At 44.1% G+C, this 12355-nt stretch overlaps 1 protein-coding gene across 1 annotated transcript in view; it reads right to left on the reverse strand.

Annotated features, from left to right (window-relative positions):
* Window positions 1–1201: 1201 nt before the first annotated feature.
* LOC124788858 (translin-associated protein X) overlaps window positions 1202–12355 on the reverse strand; it is a 49808-nt gene continuing 38654 nt past the window's right edge. Inside the window, exons 3-4 of the mRNA XM_047256144.1 lie at window positions 6586–6719; window positions 1202–1922 (exon numbers count right to left, since the gene is read on the reverse strand). Of these exons, the coding sequence (XP_047112100.1) occupies window positions 1360–1922; window positions 6586–6719 (697 nt within the window). The 3' untranslated portion in view covers window positions 1202–1359. The remainder of the gene's footprint in view (window positions 1923–6585; window positions 6720–12355) is intronic.

A 12355-nucleotide genomic window follows, 5' to 3' on the forward strand; every position in this document is an offset into this window, starting at 1 on the left:
CAGTTATATATATATATATCTTAGATTTAACCTTATGTACTCTATAACACTGCATTATAGGTTACAAAATATGATTTTTAATTTTTTTCTTTCAAGTAGAAATTTATCCAAGAATTAAGGAGTTGAACTACCTGTGTAAAATACTGAGCTTTCATCAGTAATTATATTTTTAGTGTTTTGACACAAACCAAATTTTGTATAGCTCTGATAGTCGTTGACATATAAAAATGTGATGCACTGTCAGAAAAATTAAAGTAGCTATTTTTAGTACAAGAAATTAGGTGACACAGAATATAACAAAATATTGTGCAGCTGCTGCCACGTGTTTTATCCAATACGTCTGCACCTCTTCAGCCAATGTGTCAAAAATTAACACTCATATTTTCATCATTAATAGTATCCTGCCATAAAGAAACCTGTTTGTCTCTATAACTACAATAATCATCTTTGTGAAATAATCCACACTGATGTTCTGTCAAAAAAATGCAGCCTGGGGATAGGAAGTTCTGAAGATGTATCGATTTCATACTTCCACTAAATACTTTTCGCACAATTATCTGAAGAACTATTCTAGTTTCGATTGCCTGATACTATGATTTCACATTCTTTACTACTTTCTGAGCCTCAAATTCAATACCAGATACTCTTCAATGCTACCCATTTTCAGTCTATTATCATAAACAATAATCTGAAACTGATAATTTGCTTTTAATTGGAAAATGTGGGCAAAATGTTTTAGAGTCAGTGTGATTTCTAATAGTAGCAATTGTGACCCAATTAAACTAGAAACTACATGCTCTCTCTTGCTTTGAAGTCAACTACATACAATAATTAATATAATTGGACATTTATAGGGGTTATTACGTTGGTTAAGTACACCTTGGATTTTATATTCCTATTAAAAACTCATGACACTACTTAACAGCTTACGCTATTCGTACACACAATTTATGCAGATATAATCCATAACTAAGCAAATATTTTATCATACACAGAGGGCTACCATATGGTCTGCAAATACACTACACAGTAATGCTTAAACCCATCCATGTTCAAGTTGGTGAATACACTAAATTTCAGGAGAGACTACGTACAAGAGAAAAATGCACCATGTATTCACTAGTAGAAGTTTGCAGCAGGCCTAGAACTACATATTCAGTACTTCAGTCTTCGCAAAAGAAAAAATTCCTTTTCAAACAAATAAAGCAATATCATATAAGATTTTATTTTGCGAGACAAATAATACAGGCAGACATGGTTTCTGAAAACTTTTTCTCCAATTTTGGAAAAGACAGTTTCATTTCAATGTTGGTTTCAGCTGTAATGAAAACTACAAAGGCAGTCTGTTTTATTCTATATCTAGTAAAACCCTTCATCCTCTTCATGAATGAAATCATCCTGGGTTCCACTAAAAACATCAGCGAGCATGTGCTTTGGAATCTCTGACCCCCGTACATGTATTGTGTAACAAGCAGTCTCCATTTTGGTCAAGCTTTGTCGTAAAGTGTAGAGCTTTCTTGTACATTCCTTAGGACCCATATTTCCTATACGCAAAAATCCTGTATAAATGTCCTTCACAAAAGCACATGTCTGAAAACAGCTTTCAATATAACCCAGTCCAACATTATTAATGCACTTTCGCATTAATTCTCCTGTGAGATCAGCAACCCCCAGTATATATTCAGTCTGTGGAACTAGACATATTTGTTTGTCATGAGAAGTGTTACTGCTGTCACCAGCACTATCCTTGTTATTACAGCTGTCTTCAGTCTTGCTTTCTTCATTTTCTTTACATCCTTTTGTTTCTTCTGCTTCTTTATCACTACAGAACACCAAATTTCTTTGCACATGGTTCCAACATTGCAGATCATTGATCTTAATGAAGTAGTAAAATGTTAGAGCTTCAATATATTCCTGCAAACCTAAAAAAGATAAAAAAACTAGTAGTATCTTAGCATCATATCACTGGGACAGTTCAGAAAACAATGAGCGCCTCAATGTAAAAATAAATACATTCCTACATACGTATAGTGTATGACACTTTGCATATAAAAGATTATTTTTAATTACAATGCATGTTCAGCTTTCTTCTGTGGATGTCAATATTTTCAAACAATATCTGTGAAGTAACTGAGTCAGCTGTACAATTAGAAGTCCCTGTAATGCTTTGAAGTGAATACTTTGTTACTCAGAAAGGACAGGAGACATGAACATATGCCCACACCAGCCCTGGCTTCACACAGGTAGCACTAAGTTTCTACGACAGGACAGTGAGTTTGGCATGGTGGTAGTTTTGTTGATGGACTACTGCACAGAGTTATAAAAATTCAAAGAACAATGTCAGGTTATTAAAAACCATCACTTTTGTACAAGGTAAACAGTTTAAGAAGGGTGGTTCAAAAATTTTTTAGGAGCCACAAATGTTATCTGTTCTATATTTAATTGGTGTCTGGGGTGGCATCTTGTGGCAATGATGGAAGCTGTAAGCTACCAAGCCACCCAATCTACCCAAAAGCTGAGCCAGTATGGCATAGTCTGCCACAAATTATGGTCACTTGTCAGCCCCTTAAATCCGGCACAAGCTACATTTTCTGTGCGACCTTTTTCTGCATTTTCAATGTAACGTAACTACGGAGCACCCACCTGCTGAGCATGATCAGTACCATGCCACAAAACATTGGTATGAGCACCCCTACCACCCAAAGTAAGTAAGGAACACCGTCTGCCACACAATATAGGTATGGACCATCCTCTACCTCGCAGCATCAGTATGCAGTACCCTCTGCTACATACAGTTGGTATGAAGCACCATCCACACTGCAACAAGGTACAATGCACCTCCCGCCATGCGACACTGGTATGAACCACTCCCTATGTGCAACACTGGTACAGAGCACCCTCTGCTGCATTACACAACACACTGCCACATAATATTAGTAAGAAGCACCCTTCACCCACAACACTGGCTTAAAGCACTTTCCATTACGCTGCATCAGTAGAATGCACCTTCTGCCATGCAACATTCATACAAAGTGTCCTCTGTCACGCAACATTAATATGAAGCCCCCTATGGCATGCAACACTGATAGTGAGCACCTTGCAACATTGTTATTACATGCCCACTGCCACGTAATATTGGTCAGAACATGGTATGAAACACTTTCTGCCATGTAACATTGGTACAAAGCACCCTCCATCATGCAACATTGGTATGAAACAGCCTCCGTCACGCAATATCATATGAAGCACCCTGCGACATGTAATATCACTAAGAAGCACCCTCCACAATGTAATATCAGTAATAAGTACCTTCTACAAAGCAACACTAACACAATGCACCCTTTGCAATATAACATCAGTAGGGTGCAACTTTAGCCTGCAATACCATTATGAAGCCCCCTCTGTCATGCAACATTAGTAAGAACAAACTCTGCCTTGCAACGTAGATATGAAACATCCTATGCCACACAAAAATGGTCCATTTTTTGCCAGTAACATTCGCATGAAGCACCCACTGCCACAATATTGGTACAAAACACCCTCTGACACACACAACAGGTAAGGAACACTCTCTAGCATGCAACATTGGTACATATCATCCTACACCACATACAACTGGTATGAAGCACTTCCTCCCATGTAAAGGTGCCTCTACTCCTGGGCAATTTCCCATGTGCTCTACATGCGTGCAGTAATTTATGGAAGACGCGAGTACGTGTATGCCCTGTTAAAGTCACATCTCCATATGATCTGCGAGCATGGGCCACCGAGGACAGTCTTCAGTCTCTCCCTTCCAAATGAGGAGACACCTGCAACAGACCTTCACCTGACTGTGGTACTCCCCATTTGGTGCTTTTATATTACAGTGTGTCATTCTTAAATTTTCTGTTTTCACAAGCATTAATATTTTGCTTAGTGTTCGAACTTTGGTCAAGTGATCTAATGAGAAACACATGAAATATTATTGTGCATTTCCTTTTCCTGACTTGTTAATTCTGCTGACTGTAAATACAAAGAGAAGCAAAATTACCGTCTACAATTCCTCATAAATATTAACAATACGGAAACAACGAAGATAAACCCGAACAAAACAAAAAGTCTTTGCATGCTTATCCAATGAATAAATGTTGAAGGATGTGTAGGTACATGGTGAAAGACCCCTCAGATAAAGTTAAAATTTATTATTATTAAAAAGAGAGAGTTTGGAGGATTTCTTCATTATTTGAGACGCACTGGTGTCCTTGGAGTCAGCTCCCTGCATCTTCAATTGAAACGTAAAAGAGGAAGTCTGAATAGCACAATTTCTTACACACAGAACTTTTACTAATAATGTGATTGTACTATACTTAAATTTTTTACATACAAACACACCGAAGCTGTCCTGGTTCCTCTATAGCGCCACTTATTTCACAAATACACACATCAAAAAAAGTTTATCATCACCTCGGTTCCAAGAGTTCCGGAACCCGTACAGAAAACTTGAATAGAAATCAACATAAACATCATTTCCACCCTTTTTATTGCTCATGAAAACCACATATTGCATGTTGTACCACCATACAGCGAGACCTTCAGAGGTGGTGGTCCAGACTGCTGTACGCACCGGTACCTCTAATACCCAGTAGCACGTCCTCTTGAATTGATGCATGCCTCTATTTATGGTGTTATGCTATCCACAAGTTCATCAAGGCACTGCTGGTCCAGACTGTCCCACCCCTCAATGGCGATTCGGCGTAGATCCCTCAGAGTGGTTGGTGAGTCACATTCGTGCATAAACAGCCATTTTCGATCTATCCCAAGCATGTTCAATAGGGTTCATGTCTGGAGAACATGCTGGCCACTCTATTCAAGCGATGTCATTATCCTGAAGGAAGTCATTCACAAGATGTGCATGATGGGTGTGCAAATTGTCGTCCACGAAGGCGAATGCCTCACCAACATGCTGCCGATATGGTTTCACTATTGGCTGGAGGATGGCATTCACGTATTGTACAGCCATTTTGGCGCCTTCCATTACCACCAGCAGTGTACGTCGGCCCCACATAATGCCAGCCCAAAACAGTAGGGAACCTCCACCTTGCTGCACTCACTGGACAGTGTGTCTAAGGTGTTCAGCCTGACCGGGTTGCCTCCAAACATGTCTTCGATGATTGTCTGGTTTAAGGCATACATGACACTCAAAGGTGAAGAGAATGTGATGCCAATCCTGAGCAGTCCATTTGGCATATTGTTGGGCCTATCTGTACCATGCTGCATGAAGTCGTGGTTGCAAAGATAGACCTTGCCATGAATGTCGGGAGTAAAGTTGCACATTATGCAGCCTACTGCGCACAGTTTGAGTCATAACACGACATCCTGTGGCTGCACAAAAAGCAGTATTCAATATGGTGGCACTGCTGTCAGGGTTTGTCCGAGCCATAATCGGTAGGTAGTGGTCAACCACTGCAGTAGTAACCCTTGGCCGGCCTGAGTGAGGCATGTCATCGGCAGTTCCTGTCTCTCTGTATCTCCTCCATATCTGAGCAACATCGCTCTGGTTCACTCCGTGATGCTTGGACACTCCCTTGTTGAGAGCCCTTCCTGGCACAAAGTAACAATACAGATGTGATCGATCCGTGGTGTTGACTATCTAGGCAGGGCTGAATTACAAACAACTCGAGCCGTGTACCCCTTCCTGGAACTGATTGGCTGTCGGACCCACTCTGTCTAATAGGTGTTGCTCATGCATGGTGGTTTACATCTTTGGGTGGGTTTAGTGACATCTCTAAACAATCAAAGGGACTGTGTCTGTCATACAATATCCACAGTCAATGTCTATCTTCAGGAGTTCTGGAAACAGGGGTGACGCAAAACTTTTTTTGATGTGTGTAGTTTGTATCTACAGCACATCCCATTCTTGCATGGGTACTCTGGAACCATATATTTGCAGTCCAACCCCCCTCCCCCCCCCCTCACACACACACACACACACACACACACACACACACACACACACACACACAATGCTGACTTCAAACTGGGGTAATCATCCTTGGTAGCAAGAATTCAAAAAATCAAAGCTAATCTTGTTACCACTGGTATGGTGTGTCTGTATTTTCCTTCATTATCAGTGGTGTGACGTAGTTGAGGGAGAAGAGTATGGAAATTGGATAGCAACAATTCCAAGTTTACTCTTGTAAAAAATACTCCCAGTAACTGATGACGTAGACACTGCAAATAACAAGGCCCTTACCCTGCTACATACTAGGAATCAAAGTTTCACAAAGAATGACCACCTTCCTTACTTTGAAGAATATACTCCTGAAAAAATTAGAAACCTTAGCAGCATGTGCCTCTAGAGTCTACCAGAAATGCACATCCAAGTAATTTTTGATTAGTAAGTCAAATTGGAATCTCAACATTTAATAATAATGGTATTTTTCCATTAGCCATCAGCCAGTCCTCATATGATACAAATCCCTATACTGTAGAAACTGCTCCCACCTACCCAGCTAGTAAAAACCCATTATATAGCATAAATATCAAGTATGCCTACTCCAACAGCCACACAGCAGACATGCAATGACAGAATTTAATTATTCTCACCTGCCGTGTATGCTCGAAGAAACTGATACGGGTCTTCTCCCAACAACTGCTTGGCAATTGCTTTGAACTGTGTTACCTCCAGCTGGCGCAATCGTGTTTCTGCTTCCTGAAGAACAGACTGTTTCTTGCTCTCTCTAAAATGATAACAATATAACAATTAGCTGCACTAGAAAATTAATTATGAACAAGAAGCCACAACTATACGTATGTGATCTTGTAGGCTTTCCCAGCATAATAATTCTTAGTAATTCAGTCACATTTGTTGCCAGAGCCTAAATTCATCATGATGCAATACTTCTGTGATCAACATGTCAGCCATCTTTAGGAGAGATGCTGCTGTTGCTGCTGCTGAGTCCTGCTGAAAACTGATGACAAGGTTGGAAACTGTCAGCCTATACAGGCCCTGGTACCTTACAAGCCCCATGCTCCGCCCACCACAGTTGCCGCCTTGAAGACTGGGGCTTGCGGCATCACCTATAATTGAACACCAGCACCAATGATGTATTGTAGTCAGAGCCTATCCTCAAACAGTCAGGACAGTCACACCATAGAATTTTGTATTTTGAGGCGAGATAGTACAGGGCTCTATGCACTACTAATAGGAAAACCTTTGTCTCTGTTAATCAAGTTGTATGACAAGCCAATTTCAATATTCTTCCTTACAAAGACTGCTAAAAAAAGGGGGGGGGGGAGGGGGCATACTGGCAACACTTCAACCAATTTTTCAGGCTGTTGTAGCCTCATGTGACATCAACGTTTCACCCATCTGTTCTGAACTGTGTGAATTGACTGGCTGATGTAAGCCTTCCCATTCTGACAAGGGATTTTGTATGTGCCAGGCTTCCAAAGTGCCAAATCATCCTTGACACAGACATGCAGTGCCCTAATGTTGGCAGGTGGACAGAACAAAGTCTTACTGTCAAACCTACAATAAATTCTTCCAGTCATAAAGGATATGCCCCCAGATATAAAAAATAGAGGAAAACATTCCACGTGGGAAAAATATATCTAAAAACAAAGATGATGTGACTTACCAAATGAAAGCGCTGGCAGGTCGATAGACACACAAACAAACACAAACATACACACAAAATTCAAGCTTTCGCAACCAACGGTTGCTTCATCAGGAAAGGGAAAGGAGAGGGAAAGACGAAAGGATGTGGGTTTTAAGGGAGATAGTAAGGAGTCATTCCAATCCCGGGGGCGGAAAGACTTACCTTAGGGGGAAAAAAAGGACAGGTATACACTCGCGCGCGCGCGCGCGCGCGCACACACACACACACACGCGCGCGCGCACACACACACACACACACACACACACACACACGTCCATCCGCACATACACAGACACAAGCAGACATTTGTAAAGGCAAAGAGTTTGGGCAGAGATGTCAGTTGAGGTGGAAGTACAGAGGCAAAGATGTTGTTGAAAGACAGGTGAGGTATGAGTGGCGGCAACTTGAAAATAGAGGAGGTTGAGGCCTGGTGAATAATGAGAAGAGAGGATATACTGAAGGGCAAGTTCCCATCTCCGGAGTTCTGACAGGTTGGTGTTAGTGGGAAGTATCCAGATAACCTGGACGGCGTAACATTGTGCCAAGATGTGCTGGTTGTGCACCAAGGCATGTTTAGCCACAGGGTGATCCTCATTACCAACAAACACTGTCTGCCTGTGTCCATTCATGCGAATGGACAGTTTGTTGCTGGTCATTCCCACACAGAAAGCTTCACAGTGTAGGCAGGCCAGTTGGTAAATCACGTGGGTGCTTTCACACGTGGCTCTGCCTTTGATCGTGCACACCTTCCGGGTTACAGGACTGGAGTAGGTGGTGATGGGAGGGTGCATGGGACAGGTTTTACACCAGGGGCGGTTACAAGAGTAGGAGCCAGAGGGTAGGGAAGGTGGTTTGGGGATTTCATAGGGATGAACTAAGAGGTTACGAAGGTTAGGTGGACGGCGGAAAGACACCCTTGGTGGAGTGGGGAGGATTTCATGAAGGATGGATCTCGTTTCAGGGCAGGATTTGAGGAAGGCGTATCCCTGCTGGAGAGCCACATTCAGAGTCTGATCCAGTCCCGGAAAGTATCCTGTCACAAGTGGGGCACTTTTGTGGTTCTTCTGTGGGAGGTTCTGGGTTTGAGGGGATGAGGAAATGGCTCTGGTTATTTGCTTCTGTACCAGGTCAGGAGGGTAGTTGCGGGATGCGAAAGCTGTTTTCAGGTTGTTGGTGTAATGGTTCAGGGATTCCGGACTGGAGCAGATTCGTTTGCCACGAAGACCTAGGCTATAGGGAAGGTACCATTTGATGTGGAATGTGTGGCAGCTGTTATAATGGAGGTACTGTTGCTTGTTGGTGGGTTTGATGTGGACGGACGTGTGAAGCTGGCCATTGGACAGATGGAGGTCAACATCAAGGAAAGTGGCACGGGATTTGGAGAAGGACTATGTGAATCTGATGGAACCAAAGGAGTTGAGGTTGGAGAGGAAATTCTTGAGTTCTTCTTCACTGTGAGTCCAGATCATGAAGATGTCATCAATAAATCTGTACCAAACTTTGGGTTGGCAGGCCTGGGTAACCAAGAAGGCTTCCTCTAAGCGACCCATGAATAAGTTGGCGTACGAGAGGGCCATCCTGGTACCTATGGCTGTTCCCTTTAATTGTTGGTATGTCTGGCCTTCAAAAGTGAAGAAGTTGTGGGTCAGGATGAAGCTGGCTAAGGTAATGAGGAAAGAGGTTTTAGGTAGGGTGGCAGGCGATCGGCGTGAAAGGAAGTGCTCCATCACAGTGAGATCTGGGAGATTCAACCAAACAGCCCTCGTCACGGATTTACTGTCCTACACTCGTACTCTCTGCTGGAAATATCACTTTGCCATGAAGAAAAATGATCCTAATCCTACTCCTAATGATCCAACTCCCCAAGACACTATCCTAATTGAACCCTGCCTGGTAAAGTTCCGTCCTCCGTCACTGCGGGACCTACCTCCTCTTCCTCAAAATCACCCTCTCCAAACCTTCCAGGAATTTCTCACTTCCAGCCTTGCCTCTCAATCCTCCTTAAAAAACCTTAATCCTACTCCCAACATCACCACTGCTGAAGCCCAGGCTATCCGTGATCTGAAGGCTGACCGATCCATCGTCATTCTTCCGGCGGACAAGGGTTCCACGACCGTGGTACTTGATCGTCGGGAGTATGTGGCTGAGGGACTGCGTCAGCTTTCAGACAACACCACATACAAAGTTTGCCAAGGTAATCCCATTCCTGATGTCCAGGCGGAGCTTCAAGGAATCCACAGAACCTTAGGCCCCCTACAAAACCTTTCACCTGACTCCATCAACCTCCTGACCCCACCGACACCCACACCCCTACCTTCTACCTTCTTCCTAAAATTCACAAACCCAATCATCCCGGCCGCCCCATTATAGCTGGTTACCAAGCCCCCACAGAACGTATCTCTGCCTACGTAGATCAACACCTTCAACCCATTACATGCAGTCTCCCATCCTTCATCAAAGACACCAACCACTTTCTCGAACGCCTGGAATCCTTACCCAATCTGTTACCCCCGGAAACCATCCTTGTAACCATTGATGCCACTTCCTTATACACAAATATTCCGCACGTCCAGGGCCTCACAGCGATGGAGCACTTCCTTTCACGCCGATCGCCTGCCACCCTACCTAAAACCTCTTTCCTCATTACCTTATCCAGCTTCATCCTGACCCACAACTTCTTCACTTTTGAAGGCCAGACATACCAACAATTAAAGGCAACAGCCATGGGTACCAGGATGGCCCCCTCGTACGCCAACCTATTCATGGGTCGCTTAGAGGAAGCCTTCTTGGTTACCCAGGCCTGCCAACCCAAAGTTTGGTACAGATTTATTGATGACATCTTCATGATCTGGACTCACAGTGAAGAAGAACTCAAGAATTTCCTCTCCAACCTCAACTCCTTTGGTTCCATCAGATTCACATGGTCCTACTCCAAATCCCATGCCACTTTCCTTGACGTTGACCTCCATCTGTCCAATGGCCAGCTTCACACGTCCGTCCACATCAAACCCACCAACAAGCAACAGTACCTACATTATGACAGCTGCCACACATTCCACATCAAATGTACCTTCCCTACAGCCTAGGTCTTCGTGGCAAATGAATCTGCTCCAGTCCGGAATCCCTGAACCATTACACCAACAACCTGAAAACAGCTTTCGCATCCCGCAACTACCCTCCTGACCTGGTACAGAAGCAAATAACCAGAGCCACTTCCTCATCCCCTCAAACCCAGAACCTCCCACAGAAGAACCACAAAAGTGTCCCAGTTGTGACAGGATACTTTCCGGGACTGGATCAGACTCTGAATGTGGCTCTCCAGCAGGGATACGACTTCCTCAAATCCTGCCCTGAAATGAGATCCATCCTTCATGAAATCCTCCCCACTCCACCAAGAGTGTCTTTCCGCCGTCCACCTAACCTTCGTAACCTCTTATTTCATCCCTATGAAATCCCCAAACCACCTTCCCTACCCTCTGGCTCCTACCCTTGTAACCGCCCCCGGAGTAAAACCTGTCCCATGCACCCTCCCACCACCACCTACTCCAGTCCTGTAACCCGGAAGGCGTACACGATCAAAGGCAGAGCCACGTGTGAAAGCACCCACGTGATTTACCAAGTGACCTGCCAACACTGCGAAGCTTTCTATGTGGGAATGACCAGCAACAAACTGTCCATTCGCCTGAATGGACACAGGCAGGCAGTGTTTGTTGGTAATGAGGATCACCCTGTGGCTAAACATGCCTTGGTGCACGGCCAGCACATCTTGGCACAGTGTTACACCGTCCGGGTTATCTGGATACTTCCCACTAACACCAACCTGTCAGAACTCCAGAGATGGGAACTTGCCCTTCAGTATATCCTCTCTTCTTGTTATCCGCCAGGCCTCAACCTCCGCTAATTTCAAGTTGCCGCCCCTCATACCTCACCTGTCTTTCAACAACATCTTTGCCTCTGTACTTCCGCTCGACTGACATTTCTGCCCAAACTCTTTGCCTTTACAAATGGCTGCTTGTGTCTGTGTAGGTTCGGATGGATATGTGTGTGTGTGCGCGCAAGTGTATACCTGTCCTTTTTTCCCCCTAAGGTAAGTCTTTCCGCTCCCGGGATTGGAATGACTCCTTACCCTCTCCCTTAATACCCACATCCTTTCGTCTTTCCCTCTCCTTCCCTCTTTCCTGATGAAGCAACCGTTGGTTGCGAAAGCTTGAATTTTGTGTGTATGTTTGTGTGTCTATTGACCTGCCAGCACTTTCGTAGGTTGCCCCCCGGTGTAAAACCTGTTCCATGCTCCCTCCCACCACCACCTATTCCAGTCCCGTAACCCGGAAGGTGTACATGATCAAAGGGAGAGCCACGCGTGAAAGCACCCACGTGATATACCAACTGACATGCCTACACTGTGAAGCCTTCTATGTGGGAATGGCCAGCAACAAACTGTCCATTCGCATGAACAGACACAGGCAGACAGTGTTTGTTGGTAATGAGGATCACCCTATGGCTAAACATGCCTTGGTGCACGGCCAGCACATCTTGGCACAGTGTTACACCGTCCGGGTTACCTAGATACTTCCCACTGACACCAACGTATCAGAACTCTGGAGATGGGAACTTGCCCTTCACTGTTACCCATCAGGCCTCAACCTCCGCTAATTTCAAGTTGCTGCCCCTTGTACCTCACCTGTAATTCAACAACATCTTTGCCTCCATACTTC

This window comes from Schistocerca piceifrons, chromosome 1 (assembly GCF_021461385.2).
Source record: "Schistocerca piceifrons isolate TAMUIC-IGC-003096 chromosome 1, iqSchPice1.1, whole genome shotgun sequence".
Lineage (NCBI taxonomy): Eukaryota > Metazoa > Arthropoda > Insecta > Orthoptera > Acrididae > Schistocerca > Schistocerca piceifrons.